The 20,847-nt window shown below is 46.5% G+C and overlaps 1 protein-coding gene across 1 annotated transcript in view; it reads left to right on the top strand.

The window, feature by feature from the left end:
* LOC135392852 (homeobox protein unc-4 homolog) overlaps window positions 1-18,256 on the top strand; it is a 164,276-nt gene extending 146,020 nt beyond the window's left edge. The window contains exon 4 of the mRNA XM_064623541.1: window positions 16,541-18,256. Within this exon, the coding sequence (XP_064479611.1) occupies window positions 16,541-17,311 (771 nt within the window). The 3' untranslated portion in view covers window positions 17,312-18,256. The remainder of the gene's footprint in view (window positions 1-16,540) is intronic.
* The last annotated feature ends 2,591 nt before the right edge of the window (window positions 18,257-20,847 follow it).

Genomic DNA, 20,847 nt, shown 5'->3' with positions numbered 1-20,847 from the left:
TATCAACGATATACTCAACATATTCCCAGCAGGCAACGGTTCTGTGAAATTAGATTTATTATATATGCTGATGATACCACTGTACGTTTCTCTGCGCACTCTCTAAACGAAATGGAAACGGTGACAAATAATACGCTAGAAAACTTGAAGCACAGGACGGATTGTAACTCCGTGGATATTAATGTAACAGAAGCAAATGCAACAACAACTTTATTTTTAGGATGAGGAATGGCGAGTTTCATCGCCAGAGGCGACACTCTATCCCATTGCTGATGGTGATGTGGGGAATGACATGATGAGCCCCTTCACAATAAGGTTCGAAATCCTATGGTGTCCAAAAATCTCAAAGGAGCTTTGAGGGCACAGCGTTGGTGGGTTGGATTTGGCCAGGGACCAAGCAATTTTGAGAAATAAACTACTTAGTGAAACAATTAAGACTTTCTATAATAATGGATCAATTGAAATAGTATCGTCTTTTAAAACTTGGCATACGCACGTGGATCATATTGAAAAAAAAACAAAAAAAAACTTGCAGCAGTGAACGGAATTGAACAGGTATCGCTATTTTTTGCCGGAAAACACGAGGTTACAAAAATGTAATTCATTATTTTTTCCAGGTAGAACTATTGCTTCTTAGTATGAGGAACAAACACCACCGAGAACATTAATGATCTATTAGTAATGCAGAAAAGAGCGTTAAGAGTGGTCGCTTGTATCGGTAGTCTCTCGCATACTGCAGACGTACCTGTTCGAAAATTATAAAGTCATTCTCTTATCGAAGTTGTACATTTTAGGCTAACTTTAACGTCCTCACGGAGTACTCGGAATAGCAATAAAATTTTTCTAGAACTGTGTAATCTATAAAAAAAAAAAGAAACAACAACAACAACAAGAAAACGCGTATATGTAATATACCTCCCCCGAAAAGAGGAGTGGTACGTACCTTTATGCCATGCAAATTATGAAAGACAGTCATTAAAATATACCGCCGCATCAATATTTAACCACTACATTAACCTAAACATAGATCCATCACACATAACAAAACGAGAACTTTGTCACGTTTCTTTCGAACATGCACAACTTGTTTCAGTTAAGTTTCCGTAGACCGTTGTAATAGTTAACCAGGTTGTACGATCATTATTTTCGCCAGCACTTCGTGTGTATTTGTTTGTGTGTCTGAATGTGTAACGTGAAATTTAAATATGACACCGACCACTGATTATTTATGACGTGACCAGTGTCTTTGTTAACTGTTATAATATTGCGGGGTATAAGTGGGAGGAGAGCCTTTGTCAAGCCTTAATGACTTTTTGCTCTTTTCTCCACCCGCAAAAACACAATACACACCTCTCTACAACACAGTAGAATAAGACACCTCTTTGGGCTTGTTGGTCACAATCAATCCTGGTAAAAGCGCTAAAAAAGGGCGCTTGGTATGTGTGTGTGTGTGTGTTCATTGACGAGTTCGTGTTTGTCTAGTGAATTTTAATGCTGTTACCATGATTCCTAAGTACACTTGGAAGCTCTTCTATGAAAAAGCTGACAGCCATTTCTATCTGCGTATTCCATCTAAGATAGTATCGTAGTTAAGCCTTGTTGGGCATGCATGATTGGAATTGAAACGCAAATGCTCGACGAAGTATTCAAATTTAGTTTTAACTCGCTTTTTGTAAAGCTGTGTCATTTAGAAGAATGGCGGTCTGCTCAAACCTGTCGCAACACAACGGCTCTAAGTGATATGTGGAGTACATTTTGAGTACATTCATCTATTGGTACATCGCATTGAGAACGCAAACCAGAGTGTAGCAAATGCAGAGAATGCCGCTTTGTACAAGCCTGAGGACAACTAAGTTAAGAAATTTTCTTTTAAATTGTGAGGAAGGAAAACAAATTCGGTGCATAGGGAGTTTAGGTAAACTATTACAATTGCGTTCCGATTCCGAATGTCGCAATAGGTATGGTATATTTGGTTATTCGTCATCTAACAATAAAGTTGTTGTTGTTGTTGTTCTTGTATATTTGGTTGGCGACGAGGTGTGAGGTGCGATCTGCATGTCAGCGCCCGGCATGAACCTGCCACGATGGTTAGTCGGTGGGTTTTAATTTTACCCATCGCCCCCGTAACTCAAGAAATGTAATCGGCGTGACCTCCAACAGGGGAGAAATTAGAGCGTGCACACTACTTCAACTGCATACGCTCAACACACTCAACTGCATGTGTAATTCAACCGCCATTTCAGAACTATATTGGTGACAATGACGCTTAGTATATTTTTAAGAAGTAAGATAAAGGTAATCCAACGGCCCCAGTGCGCCCTGAGTGCTCTAGTTCCGTAAGAATTTCAAAGCCAATTTCCTTGGACGCAAATTAAGTTACGACGCAGTCGAAGGGTACATTACTTTTATTACCCTACTCGTAATTTTATTCCTCTTTCTCGAGACTTTTTCTCATACATTTAAGCACGAGTTATATCATCACCCGCACCACGAGTATGCGAAATCGTCTTACCCATTTCCATTCATCCGAGATTATATCTCAATTTGCGAATGGCCACGCGTAGCGCTAATGCCCGGTGCAAGTGAATTATACTTCAAAAAGCTGTCAGCAATGCGCAGCTCTCGGAGAACATACAAAAAGTCTGATTTTAAAGCGGGACTTTTCTTCCATGAAAATTTAAGCGCGATAACCGAGCAATAACCGTAAATTTGAAACGCCGCGAATTCTCGTTATTTTGCCAATATGGCGGGACGTAATGTATGCGGAGTCTGTGTGGGAAAGAAAGATACATGGGATGTGCTCGGGGAGGAAAAAGGGTGCCGGGAATACACATATGTGCGGCTGCAAACCGCCGGTGTCGAAGATTGGCGTTGAAACGAAATTGGAATTATTAATGGCACAGAGCGTTTCTGAATTTGGGAACGATGGGTTTTGTCTGAAACGCGGAGTACCTCGTTTGAATTCGTCGACTGCGGAACCTACGGGCAATGCCCGTGTTCGCGACAGATTGAGCGGGGAAGATCCACATTCATATGTGAAATGGAGCCATGCATAAGAAAACACACATCTTGCATAGTGAGCGCCATTTCATATGCGACACTGTGCTTGTCTTACGAAGTGTATGCAATCGGACGTTGAGGTGCTGACATAGCAGTCTAGCTTCTTGAACTTTCATTGTCAGTGTATATCATGTGAAGCATCTTTCGGTTAGTATTTATATCTACGGACTGACTTCTTCGAGTTAAATGCATTTCCCCCACTTTAAAAATGAGCCTCACCACATAGCATGCTCCGAGCCAACCATCATCCAGAATAACAACGTTCTCTCCCTTGATTTGATGAAAACGGGGGGTGCACGACATTTTTCTGGCAATTATATAGTGGCACAAAAGAACGACGTCACTCGGGATGATGGTTGGCTAGGAGCGTGCTATGTGGTGCGTTCACCTGATTTGTTGAAAACGGGGGCGTACGCCATTTTTATGTCACTACGTCAGCCATGACGACGTCCACTTCTGTGTGGCCAACATCGGCGAGCCGATTAAGACATTAACCCCCCCCCCCCCCCCCCCCCCCCCGTTTTCATCACATCAAGGGAGTGAACTTTGTGATTCCGAATGAAGGGCTGTTATACTCCGACGTAACGTCGACGAGCGAGCACGCGCAACGAGGCTGACTGCCTTCGGAGTGTTTATATTCCAGCGGCAGAGAACGTGCAACGTCAATCACCGTGCTCCGGCAGCGATGGGCGCATTTCATGCTGTCGTACACTCTTAAGGCTGGTTTAGAGTCCGACGTATACGACTATAGTCTTAGCCCGTCGCCGCCCGCGTTCTGAGCGGACAGCTAGCGTTCGCTACGCCACGCTCCCTCATCCTACCGGGATCATAGTCTGACGCGATTCGGCGCAGCGCAAAGAAAATACTTCAGGAGATTTCCACACTTCGTAGTGGGAAAGTAGTCATATCTGGCAATTGTACCCGCGTGTTGGAATCCGACTAAATAGAATCTGTGTTCCCATCGTATGTTTGTACTACTGTAATACGGTTGGTATCCCCAAAAATGGACATTGAATTGAAGTCGCACGTCTTCCCAGATGTTCTCGTTCTTTTACTTGTCTCTATAATCCATCCTTCGTGTATTATATAGGCTCGGATGTTCGTTAACAGCTTCGATCAAAGGCTCAATGGACGACGCCATGTTTGGAAATGCGAGTCCACCGGAGCCCACGCCGTACACAGCTCGCTGGCCACCGCCAGATATAGAACATTCTCCCCCGACGGCGGCTGACGTAACGCGCGTTGCTGCCACGCCGCGCTTCGCCGATTGTCGTCGAACTATGAACTTACCGACGGTGGCTATAGCGATGCGCGCGGCCGTGCGCTCAGCGTCGTTACGCCCCGCTCCGCCGGACTCTAAACCAGCCTTTAGAAATGAACTTCGCCGCATAGTACACTCCTAGCCAGCCATAATCTCGAATGATATCGTTATCTGCCCAGACTTCTTGAAAACCGCCTTTATGTGACACTTATGCTGTTCATAGTTGTCACAAAAAAGGCGTACGCCTCCCGCTTTCAACAAATCTGGGCAGATAACGATATCATTCGAGATGATGGTTGACTAGGAGCGTGCTATGCGGTGAAGTTCATTTCTAAGAGTGTAGCAGCGTGCTATGCGGTGAAGCTCTGTTTTTAGAGAGCAGCCTCGCTGGAGGGAAAAATCGGATGATATTTCTAAATATGTAATTCGTGTGCGACTGATATATTCTGGTGTTGGGGTTATTATTTTTTGCTTTCTGTTCAGTGATCCGGCCGTAGTTAAAGTGCATATGTTGTTCAAACATATAGTACTTACCTCGCGATCGCTAGCATCGCATGAAATAACATCAAATGTGCTTCGCACGCTTTATTGTCGCGCTCAGATAATATTTACATGAGACATGCATACAAATTGTTACTAAATCGTGCATCTGACACGTGATCAGACGTGATACATGGTTGTAATTACGGAGAAATCGGTCATAAACTGATTCGGGAGGGAATATAGTCGGGAAGAATCGGGTTTAACACAAAAAAGTCAGACTCTCTTTATCGTGTGCAAAATAACCGGCTAGATGAAGACCTTCTAGTCACCTTGTGTGACATTGCCAATGACTGAAAGATAGGCTAAAAAGTAATCGAGCTGGTGCTGGTGCGAAAGAACTCGAGACAAGGACGGCAAGGAAAGCGCACATACGAACGAAGTATCGAATTATCAAAGATCTTACTTCTTTGACCTCGAAGCTCTTTGAGGACTTGGTCGTGTGTCTTTTTCTTCTCGTCCTTATAGTCTTAGTTTACTTTTTTTTATTATTATTTAAAAGGCCTTTTTAAGTTAGGTACTTCGGTTCTCCGCGTTCTCTAACAAGCAGTCCAAGTCATGGGATCTTGTTAGCGAACCGTCCTTTCCCCGTTCCCTCGCATTATTTCAGTTCATTCAGCTCAGATATAACATTTGAGGTGGAACATTCCCTCCAGGAAAATACTCCTAGCGTGTGTTGCGGAACGTTCTATCGAAAGAAGTTGCCGCAGTTTCTGTTTAGAGACGACACCTCGTTCAGTGTGTGGCAACATCTGCAATCATGCAGACGCTCTCTTTGCAAAAATAGGGAGTCACCCGCAAACAAACAGACCGCTTTCAATGAACCTTCGGCTGCTTTTGCTTTCGTTCGATTAACACGGCTGAATAACACCTGAGAGGCGTTGCGAAGCAATTTAGCAACGTCTTTTTCCAGCCGAAGTTATCTCCTTCCCACGGCGCACCCCGCGTGCATTGCGTGCACGATTTAGCGAATGAAGATGTCTGCCCCCCTGGAGAGAGAAAAAGTGTGAAAAGACACCGCCCTGGCAAATATTAATAGGCCGCCTTCTTCACAAGGCGAGATATCCGCGCGTTTTTCCATTTGGGTAAGGTCACGCGGTGGAGTGCCATGAAGGTGCTTCCAGAGTCAATTAACCATGTTGGGCGAGAAGAATCGGACGAGAACTTAATTACTGCGAGCCGTTTCAATTGCAAGTTGAAAGCGCTAAATAAATGAGCATGCTCCGATCATTAGCACCTCGGTGAGACTCCAGGATGGCACAAAGGTTGATTGGACGCTAGATAGGAGGGGCGTCGCTCGGGTCATCCACGGCTATGCGGGCTGTGGTCGAGATCAAGTGGGCTTCGTGAGCATTCTTCTCGGACGAAAAATAAGTTGTATCCTTCTTGGCATGGCGAGCAACATGCTAACGTGCCGTCGAGCCTCGAGTGGGTTCCTCGTGCCATATCAAAGGAACCTAACGAGACAGCATGGAGCCGTCGACTGATTTTGAATTTAGAGTTGTCACATGGGCGTTTCAGTTGTCCTTGAAACGAATCATGACCGAACTGAATGGTAATCGGACACAGCTATTCGGCCACACTGACATTGACATTGACTCGGGTGGAGGTTCGTGAAACGCCATTGATGATGACAATGATCTTCGAAAACTGCCGTTAGCAGCCACGTCATCAGTCAATTATGCTAACACTACACAAACGCACACAACAGACTCGCACAAAAATTCAGTTTATCAATCGTTACATGTGGTAAATTCGCAAATTAACTTTTTTTTTTTTTACTATCGACATAACGCACAGGCCGTTGTCAATACCACTCAACATCGTACAAAAATGCGTATCAAATTAGTATAATTACGTGTAGTGTACGTATTTAAACAGCCATTAAAATTCCGAAATAGTCTCTTCCCTTACATTTTCCGCATACACGTCTTCTGTCTACCGAGGGTATACAGATGGACGGACGAACGCTCGCAGCGCCATACGACTTGCAACGTGTCAACCTCTCGAGGCGTATTGGATAAACTCGTGTGGCAGCGTGGCGTCGTCAGTGGTGTTCAAAATGTTCAATGGCCATTGCCTTCAATGGTAATTCAAATGCCCGTATGACAGCAGTGTAATTTACCTACAGTTGTCGTCGGACAGAATCTCGTCCTGCATGAGGTTGTGGTTTTTCAGCCTGGTTTGTGGTAATCAGCAAGTGCTACATCGGATCGGTGACTTGATTGCTTTGTGGAATAGACACCGGAAGCTAATTCGGTTATAAATAATATGCAGCGACTTTCATTTAAAGTGTCTCGTACAGCGCCTTTGAGCTTACGATAGCATTTTTCAGCTCTGGGTTAGATACGGTATGACATTTTAAAGGCACGGACGACCATTCGTACGACTGTGACGTATGCGTAGGCGCTGTGCGGAAAATTTTATTCATTCAGATCTCGTGGTTTCCGAGGTAAATGGAAAACGGACTACACATGCGCTCCCTGTTTCGGTTTCGAAAAAGTGTAACCATCAGTCAGCGTGCACTCTTTCGCTGACGTCACAGGGCTGGGCGATATCGATGAAACTCCCGAAGGTCAGTTTGACAATTTCCGAAACATAACGAATATTAACGAACATTAGTTTACTGATAAAAAGATCGGCTCAACAAGGATTCTTTGGATTGAAGTATTCGTAGCTTGTCTGGCGGCTCCTGTTTCGGCATTACGAGGGAAACGATGGAGAGAGAGAGAGAGATGATGACGATGTTATGGGGGAAAACGATGGATTCCGGACGTGTTTGTGACTTCTTCGCACATACACGACACACACAATATATATATGGATTTTACATGTCACAAAACAAACAGCTTTGTTGCAGGTAGTGGTTCAAATTCTACATATTTTCTCCAAAGCACCAGTCGTAAATGACTTCGTAATCATTAAAAAAAAACGTTTTCGGGTGCAGGTTGAAGTTCGTTTTTTACTCACGTGTTGTCTACGGCATGTTGAGGGTAAGATGAGAATATAGCATTTTCACCTGTGTCAGCCAAAGTGTCATAAAAGCAAAAGTTACTATGTTCATCGTCCTGCAGCCCGGTATCATACGTATTATCTAAGTCGCACACTGGACCACCCCATTAGGTTCGCATCCCTTGATTAAGCTCCGACGCTAGATTTCTTTTGCACAGTCTAGTGTTTCGTGCGCGTTACATGCAACTGCAGTACATATGCTAAGACGTTGGCACTGTCCTCTACGTCAACATGCATCGGTCAAATTATAACTGATGGTAATAGCGTTAATTTCGTAATTTTTATAACCTCAATTTTCTTCTTGTTCGTGTTCACAGCGAACCGAATAAAACATGCAACAAAAACAATTTAGGCCGTCGCATAAGTGACATAATGACACGCATCCACGCATAAGTGACATAATGCTTACTAGGTGCAAATGTAGTCGTCAGTATCCCGCGTAAAGATGCTGTTACACTCTAGCTTTCGCCCTCTTTAACAGCCCCGCATTGCAATATCAGCGGGAGGCTATACGTCAAGCTGGCAGGCTTAATGCTCGTTTCGCCACGTGCGGTTTGTTCCGAATCCAATTTACCTGAAGGGCGGTTTCTTGCTTCCCGCGAACAAAAGTGAGGTTTCAATCTACAGCTTTCGCAACCGGAACAGCGGCCCATCCATCTCGGCGGCTACAGCGGCAAAAAGGAGGACAAGCGTGGTCTCTCACACCTAGAATGGAGCTTCGTAAATTGAAACTTCCAAGGAGTAAGAACGATGTGGCTAGAAGGACCATTGACGCGGAATGGCGCTCAGTCATGGCAGCCGGATGCAATGCGCTGTGTGCTTTGAAATGCGTCTGCCTGCGCCGGCGTTTCGGATCAGTACCTATTGCTAACACTGCGTTGTGGCTACGTCGTGGATATGCGGATCGTCTGTAGTCTGCTACGCAGACAATATCCGCAAAGTGCTAGTTGACGTTGAAAGCTTTGCTTCGATTTAGTTGGCAAAACAACATGGACTCTGCGACTCCAAAACGAAAGATTGGATTGTATCTCGGTTAAAAATAACATGGAGACTGTGGCTCCGGTGTCGGCTTAATTGTACCGCTAATGACTGGTTAATAGCCCAGGTCCCCTTAGGAGCTGGTGGGAACGATGATGTGATGACAGCATAAAGAATGAACAAGTCCAAAATGATTATGAAACGAGTAAAATAGTCCATGGATGTGCAAGATGTGTCACCGCTATACTGTCCACTCTTTTTTGTTCTGACACTATAAATGCGTCATGATCTTTTGTCCGCTTCGGTGTTCCGGAAATACTTTATCACGGCGTGAACGCGGGATGTCAGACTACCAGACTACCACAGCCCGAATACTTTAGGATGACGCTACGACAGTACGTCTCTCGGCATGAGAGACAGAAAAGGTGGTGGTGGTGCTCGTGAAAGAGCTCGCCGTTGTCGGCCTCACAGAGGTGGGCAACGTCACGACTGACGCCCTGGGGAAATGTGCGTCCTGCGCCGACTTCTAAAGGAACTGTGCCGACATATGTCCGAAAGCGTCTGAGGAAAACCCAGGAAAATCCCAGACAGCACAGCCGGCACCGGGATTCGAACCCGGGTACCTCCCAGTCTCGACGTGACATTGCCACGTCGAGACTGGATAGATAGCGACAGAAAAGGTTGGAGAAAGCACTGAGAAAGCTGCAATAAATGGCCATTCACACACAGGCCACAAGAACTACGACGAAAAAGATGAAGCAACGTGGTGGTGGTGGGTCGTGGTAGTGCTAAAAGAGCTCGCCGTTGTCGGCCTCACACAGGTGGGCAACGTCACGACTAACGCTCTGTGGCATCTGCGTCCTGGGCCGACTTCTATGGGAAGTGTGCCGACAACCGTCTGATATGTGGACATCACGTGTAGTTGTTGTGGTACCTTATTTAAGAGCGATCCAATGAGGCCGTTCTACGATGCGAAAGGGAAACGCTGAGGGGCTACGTGAAAGGCTGACCCATAGTCGTGTTCAACTTAAGAAGGAAAAGAAATCTATCCCGTCAGCTCCCAAAATATTACTGCGCCGCAGAGAGGTCACGCTGTCTCCCCGTGCCAGATAATGTAGTCCACCATACTCACTCTGCCTCCGTGTTGGCTGTCAAGACTGGCCGCATGACACCTACGCTGCAACAGAAAGTGCGCTCCCTTACTGATGGCGCATGGTGGCGCTGCAGTATTTCTCCTGGCGCGCTATTGCGTCTCCTTCTCTCCAACGACGTATGTAGTTGACGGAGTAGATTCCTTTTCCTTCTTATGTTCAACACGGCTAAACTTGCATAGCGTATTGAAAGGCAGTCTGTCCACTGCTGCCAACTCGGACTGGAAATGGCGACAGGCAACGCTGTAGCGTTCGCATAACATTATGATGTGTTCCATATCCCTCCAACACCACACATAGAGAAGTATGGGATAGGCTGCTGTCCCGGTCTTGTGTAAGAAGCGTCCGCTCCAACGGACGTTAAGCCGGAATCGATGGAATGGTGCCTCCAACGGCGGGGGAAGCGACGCACATACAACGAACGACAGTTCTGGAACCATCTTACTCAGTGTCGATCAGCTTGCAGTACCACTAAGCCAAAGGTTCCTGTACATTATGTTGCTCAGAGTTGAGAGAATTAACTGAGAGTCCCAGCAAGTGAACTACACCCGATGTACCGGGCGGCAGCGCTATACTAGGGGACGGTATGGTCGCGACATTGGTATGCTGCTGCATCCTCTGCTTCGTTTCCGATAGGCCGAAATGTCCAGGGATCCATTATGGGATATAATGTCATGTTCCTTCGCAGCAGATGAATGGTAAATTTTAATTGAGTCATGTATAGACTCTTGTAGGAGCGATAGAATAACTAACAAAGACGAACATAAGGACAACCGCAGTTGCAACTGAGGTTGTCCTTGTGTTCGTCTTTGTCAGTTTGTCTACCGCTCCTACAAGAGTTTGTACCAACCCGCCCAATTGTTAATGCGCCGTGTATAGACCCCGGATACTTAGGGAAATACCTATTCTTTCCCTTCACTCATAACAGTGTCTTTTTGACATAAGGGTACGATTTTGGTTATGGGGAACCTACCTAAGCGATTTGATTGTGGCTATAAATGCGTATTTCGGCATTAGTGCCTATTTAGTGCCTGTGACCCCACATCGCCTTACCCCAGGAACATGACTACTCACCAAGGAATTATTTAACAAGGAAGAGCATGCCGCACTTTCTGGCTAACTTTGTCGTGTCGAAATAAATAGATCCCCCTATTCTTTCTTTCTTTTTTTTTTGGGGGGGGGGGGTATATGTTGAATGCAAAGAAAAAAGAGAAGGGAAAGGTTTGCCATGATGTAGGCTTGCTATTGTCAAAAGCTAACAAACAAAGAAAAGGAGATAAAAGCAGCAGAGACACAGAAAATTATGGAAAAATACAGAAAAATCAACTCCTTCACTAATCGTTGTGCAGACAGCCCTATAGGACGTATCAGAGAGTGCCCAGGAGTTTAAAGCTGGTTTAGAGTCCGACGGAGCGGGGCGTAACTACGCGCGGCGCACCGCCGAGCATCGCGAGCCGTCGCCGGTGAGTTCATAGTTCGACGACTCTCGGCGAAGCGCGCCGCGGCGTCAACGCGTGACTACGCCAGCCGCCGTCGGGGGAGTAGAACAATGCTCTACATCTGGCGCTGGCCAGTGAGCTGTGCACGGCGTGGGGCTCGCATTTCTCAACATGGTGTCGCCCATTGAGCCTTTGATCGAAACTGGAAAGGAATATCTGTGCCTATATAATAAACGACGGATGAACTAGAAGGCAAGCAAAAGAACGAGAACAGCTGGGAAGGGGCGGGACTTTCTTATTGAATTCGGTGTTCATGTTTGGGGTTACCAAACGTATTACAGTAATACAAACATAACAGTGCCAACGATGGGAACACGGATTGTCTTTAGTCGGATTCCAGCACGCGGGTGCAGATATGGCTGCTTTCCCATCTACGAAATGTGAAAAGCTCCGGTGCTGTTTTCGTTGCGCTGCGCCGAATCGCGTCGGACTATGATTCCTGTAGGATGAGGAAGCGTGGCGTAGCGAACGCTGGCTGTCGGCGCGCAACACGGGCGGCGATGGGCGAAGACTACGTCGGACTCTAAATCAGCCTTTAGATTCCCGAAGGAATCGCGTCAGCGCAGACGTGACTATTTTGGGACAAACGCCTATTCGCCCATTATTCTTCAAAAATTACCAAAATCGGTTATCGGCACCAGAGAAGAAGAAGACGAAGAAGAGACAAGGCTTGTGGAAGGCGTCACTTTACGAGACTTGTTCCCGACGTTTGAACTTGTGTCGTATTGTTTGAAGGGGCGCATTTCACAAAACTGCTCATAATTAACAAGCTTGGGTATAGGTTGAAGAGCAGTCACTGGTTCCTTACTACCGATATTGCATCATTTGTTTCGTAGGACACAATGAAAATTCGTATGCTCGCCCCATAAGTGTATCCGTCCTCCGCTATGTCATCGTCGCAGCACATCCTGCTGGTCACGCACTTTCTAACGCCATACCAATGTTTCTGACGTGCGAGAGCGTGTGAAGAACGCGTCGTGGGCAGGGCCGGCGTCTACGGGGGCAAGGGGACAACCCCCCCACCCCTGAGTCCGCCTAAGGGGCGCAAAAAAGACAACTTTCGGGGAGCAAGAACACGGGGGGGGGCGCAAATTTCCCCCGAAAAGTAGACGCTGGTACTTCCGTGTGGCTTAGTAACTGATGATGGAGTCGTCATGAAGCTGCGCTATGCCTCTAGCTTGTCTTCGCTATAATAAGACACCTCTCTCTAATAAAGACAGGGTTCCGATTTGTGGACAGCGTATATATAGAGTGGCAGAAACTGGGACTGGAATGGCACTGATTACGACAAATTTGCCCTTCCGACGCTCTGAAGTTTAGCCTTCCGACGCTCTGAAGTTCAAGTTTGCTCAACTGAGTTCCGTGAACGCCTTACACAGCTGCACTGCTTACAAGGCGGTGCTGAACGCCATACGGCCGAGCTTCGCACCCACGACTATAAAAACCGTGCTCGTATATTACTGTTGCCACAACTTCAAGTGAAACACGACTCCTCTCTTTGCTGAGCAGCTATACGATACGAATTTTTGTAATAGTCGCCGTTGAGCACAATTAGTGCCAGCCCTTAGAGGAGAGACAGATTTAAACTATTCTCAGCGCTTGTCTACATGAATGAAACGGGTCACTTTGCGTGAAAAGCATGCATTGTGTACGAGGTTTTCTAGCTTTTTGGACGTGTATAATCTAACGAATCGTTCCGTTGCTTCCGATCAGCCCTGATTTAAAAAAAAAAGTGCTACAGTAGTTGGAGGGCTGATTTTCGCCGTTCATGTCATCACGAGGGTGGAAAAAAACTGCTTTCTCTGCTTTCCGCATTCGTAGCGCCTAAAAGACGAAAAAATGTGCGGTAATTTATTATGCCTGTAGTTGAGCTTTTAGTGCAATGAGATTTTTTTCCCGTCTGTTATATACGCGCCTAAAACCAACATTTTTCGTGCCTAGACATCTGGACTCTAGTCATGTACCAGAAGAGCAATGCCTGCGGGACCCACCGCTGCTTGCAAAGCCCATAACCCAGGTCTAGAATCGCTGTAGGTGTGCCAAGACATTGGGGCTACAAGGGACTTGATGAACTGCAGAGCCATGAAAACGCCATAGAGCTCTGCCGCGATGGAATGATGCATCCAGATAGATGGCGTGTCGTGTAGGAGCCCGAACGCTATGGGTTGCACTAGTCCTTATATCTGCAGGCTACTGCGGAGGATGCAGTAGGAAACCTAGAGGCGTAGCCACGCGTAAGGGTTCCGGCACCTTTAATACTGAACTGCGACTTGCACGGTGCTGGGGTGGCAGCACGTAGTCGGGGACGTCAGGGCGCGTTCTGTGTACTGACGGCAAGGTAATGATGAACACTGGACCAGTGAGACAATCCCCACACTCTCAGAAAAAAGGATAGAGTAGTTACACCTTTTCGGGGTAACTGGCTTTGTACATATGTTGTGCCCAAAACGTTGTAAAGTTACACCCCTGGTTATGGGTGCAAAGTTACACCCCATGCAAGGGTGTAACATTTCCATACGCAGCAGGTGACCATGCCACCTATCGAAGGGTGTAAAAATATAATAATTCGGGGCTTTACGTCGCGAGAGAACTGCGATCATGAGCAACGCCACAGGGGTCGGTCAGTAGATTAATTTGGCCTACCTGAGGGTTCTTTTAACGTGTGCAGAAATCTCCAAGTTGGCACCGTACTCGGCGGGGTTTGAACCCGCGATCTTGGGATCTGCCTGCAGACACGCTACCGAATGAGCCACTGAAGGCGGCTGAATAGACGCAACATTTGTGTTAAATGCACACAGTCAAGATTTTATCAACCTACTATAAAGGTGGTAGCAAGGGCAGTTACACCCCTTGTGGTCTTAAGCAAGGAGGTAATGTACGGATAAGGTGGTAACTCGTGGAGTTACCACCTTTTTAGACCTTTTTTTCTGAGAGTGCAGTCTTCAGATAGCAAGTACCAGTCCTTGACAGCATGTGTCATCAGGTTGACGTGCTCCCGGTCGAAAATCCTTGTACGATCCCGATGTTCTTTCCGCGAGATACGCTTGCAAAAAGATATACAGAATATACCCTCGTGTACTCGTCGTTCTTATTTTCTAACTTATAAGCAGTATAGCCGTTGTCGTTCCCACCTAGGGTGCCTGAATACTAGACCCCTCTGGTAACTTGGGCGCGCTGGCTTATTTAAAATATTTTCTCATTCGAGGAATAAATACAACCATGAGTTACATAATGTATTGTCGCGATGAAAGTATAGAGAACAGGTGTAGTTATGCTTGCGTGCGCCCCTCACATTGTGCACTGTGCGCCACGCACATGAAACGCTGCGTCAGTGTGTAACCGTGGCTGTCTCTATTGACGTCCATTAGATACTTGCGCAACATGTCGTGCATGTAGCCGGACTGAACACGCTCAGGTGTTGTCATATATGACGACTGATGATGACTTCGTGGTACAATATCGACACCTGCTGAACGTACTCGGCCTACGTGTACTCCACGCGTAGGCAGAGTACAATAGTTGAGATTTGTAATACATGTGTAGCAAGGGTACACACGATGCATGGTGCGGCTGCGTTCATCGCGATCGAAGCTAGCTGTCATGTAATGAGCCAACAGATCTGTACTAATGAAATAGACGTGTGCGGGTACATGGAAGCTCTTAAAGCCGTTAAGAAACGATTGTGTCACTTTGGAGGAATCTCGTTTATGATGTGGTGCTATGCTGATGCCGCCGCGCATTTGGAAGTTATTACACATAAAAGACCCGGCACTGCGAAAGGGGCTCCTCCGCTCTCTCCCCCGTCCTCACAAATATAATATGTAGGGAAAACAACGCGCGCTCTTAGGAAGCTGCGAGGCGTACCTGTTTTCATTGTACCTGTCTGAATTTCCCGTTTGGCAAAGCGCTCTGTCTATGGAGCTTTCGAAAGCGTTCTGTGTGTGTGTAGATATTACTAAGAAAAGTAGCGTTGCTAGCGTAGTAGGAGTCAAGATTGTGCATTGGATATATGTGCAACAACATTAAAACAGTGCACTGAACACATGTGGGCAGACGTGGTTTCTCAAACCTTTTGAGCACGTACACTCTAAATATTTTCACACCTTTAAAGGTGTAAAAGTTGTGTATTCTCATGTATTACACCTATTTTACACCCTAGAACCTTGGCTTGAAAATTTTCGAGGCTGTAACTATGGTGAATTACACCCTTTTATGAGACATTGTCAGGAGGGTGTGATGAGGATGCAACAGAGGGTGTATTTGGAGGTGGGACAGGCTAAATATATTCGTGTTCCTGTGCAGTGTTGAAGGGCTTGTGGTACTCAGAACTTAAGCTTGTGATACAAGTTGTGATATAAAGACCAAATGCACAGTTACTCAACATTTGGTACACTGTCATCTAACCCCTCAAGGTTAGATGACTGGAAAATTACTACTATGTGATAAAGCTGTATTAAGTGATACGTTTGAATACCTTCATGCCTACGTAATGTAGGATATGTATGCTGCATGGCATAATGTCAACCTAATAAAAGCATAACTATTCAGTTCCTGTGATTGTGTCTGATATGTATGATGCCCGCATATACCCACATCAATCACCTATAACATGTGTCTGCAATGTCCTATTTTTGCTTCACACAGGGTACAGCTGAGTAGTATACCTACAAGTTCAGTGTGAGAAAAGTATATTCTTGACTTTTTAAAGAATATTTTGGGCATGGCCGTGATCGAAGAGTGATGCCAAGATAGCCACAATGACACTCCAAAGTACCAAGCATGTGCCTTCTGTAAAAACTAGATACACTATATTTTCGCAGTGAAGCTGTAATAATTTCCAGCTGCCTCTTCTATGGTTTGCAGGTTACATTACACCCTTCCATACAATAACACCCTTGATTTCTTGATGGTGTTCCGTTACACCTTAAAAGGTGTGCGCCATGCACGTGTTCTTTTACACCCTTTAAGGTGTAAAATTATTTAGAGTGTACATAGAAATAATCTTCCGTAAAAGTAATTGTGAGCTCTTTCAATCGCAGGTGTGGTTCCAGAACCGACGCGCCAAGTGGCGGAAGAAGGAGAACACTAAGAAGGGACCAGGGCGGCCAGCTCACAACGCTCATCCTCAGACCTGCTCAGGGGATCCAATACCTCCGGAAGAGATCGAACGGCGCGAACGAGACAAGCGTGAAAAGAAACTCCGCAAGCAGCTAGATCGCCAAGCGAAAAGGTTGCAACAGGCTAGGCTTAAGCCAGGCTTGAACTTGACCAGTCTCCGCGACTCAGTCAGACACTCGTTGTCTGAACTGTCAGCAGCCAACCCGCATAAAGATCCCGTCGCCCTTATTGGCGGACAAGAAACTTTCCACCTCCTACAGAGTCTCGGGTTCGACGTCATGGAAGCATTGTCTAAGCCTCCCGATCCTAACCGGCGCCAGCTCACACCCCACCCTGATGACAGCAGCTCATCGGACGTCCCAAGTTCTCAAAATCGCTTCATGACACTGCTAGCACCTTCGAGCAAATCAACACCGAATGCGTTCAGCATAGAGTCTCTACTATCTTCGAGGGGAACGACACATCGGCCGCTCCTGTCATCGGGCACTGTGCAACAGCCTGTGGGGTTTCAGGTTCGGAATAGCCCAGCGCATTGCAGCGGGACGTTCAGCGATGATGAAGACTTGAGCGACGCAGAAGGTAGTGAGCCTGATGTGGGCTGTGTGGATGATGAAGTTAGTGGGGCGGTTGGGGTTACGCATGAGGATGATGGTGTGGATGGGGACGATGAAGAGGACGGCCCTGGTGTCTGACCCGGGGCATAAGTGAGTTCACATATATAGCAGACGCGCATCATCGCTTGAAGGATGTGCAATCTTTCCGCAGGAGCACGATATCATTTGCTGAGGCACCCTTTTACGGTAGTGGAAATGGAAAAGATAAACATGGTAGTGGATATGTGTGAAGTCATCGTAACATGGGGATGTTGAGCACCCTGCAGAGCAGAATAGCATGTGTATATACACGTGTAGACCTCAAGAAGTACCACACGGGGAAGGAAGCGAGTGTTTTGTCACTACACGGAAAAAAAAGTTTGTGGATTGCTAGAGGATGGGTCGCCACGTCACTTCGTATTTATTGGGATGCCGTAGATCGCCAGTATGTTTCACATCAAGAACTACAATACCTTGGTACGTTTGAAAGCAACAGTACTATTGCCGTGATGGTAACACGCCAACCTGTGATGGTAAGACGCAACGTATGAGCATCATGGGCGACCGTGGACCAACACGAACTACATGACGAATACGCTATGGAACTCCCGAGCCACCGCACATTGTAGGATGGCAGACGACAAAATTATCCAAGAAGAGCCGAAAAATTCCCTCGAGACCAATGGACAAAAACTGGAGGTCGCCTTCGGTTTGAGTGATTACTGACCATTGCACTCGCGATTATCATGTGAGGTGCCGCAGACAACGTTTTGGGCAGTGAACCGCGTGTGAGTAGATAATCGTCAAAACATTGCTTCGGATGTCCCACAAGAACGCCAGATTAGGCAAGTCTGCTGGTGATCCAGTAAGCGTGTACTTTATCCTAATAGCATAGGGTGACTGCGCAACTCGAGTTTAGCTCACCAGCGCAACGAGAACATTGTGTAGCGACGAAGAAACGATATCACGTTTCCGAGTGAACTTTGTGATTCTCCAGTGGGTTTCGTGTAAGATGATTTATTAAAAGGATGGGTACAAAAGATATATACTCGTGGTTGGCCAACGCTCTCTCTTACCCTGCACTCTTAAAATGAACTTCACCGCATAGCACGCTCCTAGCCAACCAACTACTCGAATGATATCGCTGTGTGCCCCGATTTGTTCAAAACGGTAGGCGTACGCCTTTTTTGTGACACTTATGCTGTTCATAATTGTCACAAAAATGGCGTACGCCTCCCGTTTTCAGCAAATCAGGGCAGATAACGATATCATTCGAGATTATGGTTGGCTTGGAGCGTGCTATGCGGTGAAGTTCATTTCTAAGAGTGCGTCTCGGGTGGATGTGGATCAGTTGGTAACGTGTCCGGCTACTGATCTCAAAGTTGCAGGTCCGATCCGGGCCCAGGACGCCAGCACATTGTGGCAGGATGCAAGTTGCTTAGACACGCCCTGTTGCGCACAGAGACGTCAAATACGGTGTGCACTCTTAAAAATGAACTTCGCCACATAGCACGCTCCAAGCCAACCGTCATCCCGGGTGATATCGTTCCCTTCCTTGATTTGATGAAAACGGGAGGCGTACGCCTTTTTGTGACACTTATGCAGAAATGTTAATTGTCACAAAAAGGCGTACGCCTCCCGTTTTCCACAAATCGTGTGAGAGAACGATGTCACTCGGGATGATGGTTGGCTTGGAGCGTGCTATGTGGTGAAGTTCATTTTTAAGAGTGTGCTGTGCGCTGAGATTTCGGTGCACGTTAAAGGAGCTATGAACTGTACGAAGCGAGCCCGCTGACTATGTCGGCTCCAAACGGCGATTTCAACGTGTTGTCCGTGACACCTTTTGTATAGGTGAATTTGATAGGTGCGTATCTTCAACACATAGCACGCTCTTAGCCAACCGTCTTCCCGAATGACAACGTTCCCGCCCATGATTTGTTGATAACGAGAGCCGTAGCCTATTCACGGCTACAAAATCGGCAACGCCTCCCGTTTTCAACAAATCAGGGACGAGAACGTTGTCATTCGAGGTGATGGTTGGCGAGGAGCGTGCCATGTAGTGAAGTTCTTCTTGAACAGTGTAAAGCAGAACGTTATGTGTCCATCCGCGTTGGCGTCTGATTGGGTGCTACAATTCTTCAGATGACGTAACGATGGATAGAGGTATCTGGACGGCGGTGCGTCTACTCACCCGAATACGAAAGAGAGTGCGTTTTTGTATTAACGTCGCACAAGTTATGAAGGAGAAGAATTGAACAGTAAATTGTAAATAGGATTACGAAGCGCAGAAGAACAATATTACATCTGTTAAACCCGCAACTAAATACATGCAGATAAGAGTTCTTTCCTCCTTTAAAGAATCCTTAGGTGAGGAAAAAAATACATATACACATACTGATCGCTGTAGCGTCGCTCATGATCATAGTTGTCTCGCGACGTAAAGCCATTATCATTATCTCTCGTGATCACCGTGCCGAGTAGAGCAAGCTTCTGGCAATGTTCCTCTATGTACGGGGTAGAAGAACTGTGTGATTTGGACAAATGCGCTCGACTTACGTATAGACAATACTGCAGAATACCGCTGATAACGAACTGGGAGTCTTCGTATGTCTTGTTTACGTGTTTTGCCCATCATGGGCATAGATTTGTGTACCCAGTCGTTTCTTTTATAGACTTCGACTGAAACTGGCGCTACTAGGTGGCATCCAGAGCAGATTATATTGGGGGGGGGGGGGGATCTATTTATTTTCACAGGAAAGGTCAGCCAGAATGGACGGCTTGCTATTCCTTATTAAATAATTCGTTAGTGCGTAGTCCTGCGGTAGTTAAAAGTAAGGCGATGGGGGGTCAGAGGTCTTCCGCCGTCCCACACACGATGTCACAGGCTGCTGAGGAGATCGGTATCACGCAGGTAGTGGAGAAGCGCCGCGGTTACGCCACTGCTCCGTGTGCCAAGTAGTGTTGCGAGAGAGATGGAGTACCCGAGGCTGGTCAGGCGAGACTTGAGGTTGTCGCGGAAGGACTTGGAACGGCGGCAGTCGAGCAGAAGGTGACGAATATCTGCCTCAACGTTGCAAGGTAGAACATAAGGGTGTGGCTTGCTGGTCCATTTTGAACAGCAGTGACGGAGTGCGGGCGACGTTGAGGCGGAGCCGATGAATGGCAGAATATATTTAATAAACATTAGGACACTGCAAAGTACATCGTTAACGTGCGTTGCATTGCGTTGGTATTCTTGTCTGCAAAATGTTTTTTCGGCGACGGAGGTGCAGCAGTTAAGATAGACAGACAAGCAACTGAGACTAACGTGAAGGAAAGAGACTTACACTTTTCCTCGTGTGAACACATAATTTGCTCGTGTTCAGACGTAGCGGCCAGCAATCGAGCCATGTTGAAAATAGGTTTTCGTGCGAGAGAGACGCCGCTGAAGTTTGTGCTTCGTTGGATCCATATAAATCAAGCTTATTCGCCCTTAATGGATGTTTTAGAATCAGAAATATTCACACCACCGCTTGCGGCTATTACCGAATACGCGGTGTTGGAAGCGATGTAATCAAAGCGAGGACTATTTTAATCACTCTAATGGAGCCTATTTAAGAGCCTCCGAAAGAGCCTTTCTCCGTGTAGAACGCATT

Source organism: Ornithodoros turicata, chromosome 4 (assembly GCF_037126465.1).
Source record: "Ornithodoros turicata isolate Travis chromosome 4, ASM3712646v1, whole genome shotgun sequence".
In the NCBI taxonomy this organism is placed as follows: domain Eukaryota; kingdom Metazoa; phylum Arthropoda; class Arachnida; order Ixodida; family Argasidae; genus Ornithodoros; species Ornithodoros turicata.
The sequence above is the reverse complement of the archived record's forward strand: the minus strand, read 5'-3'. Positions and strand labels throughout refer to the sequence as shown.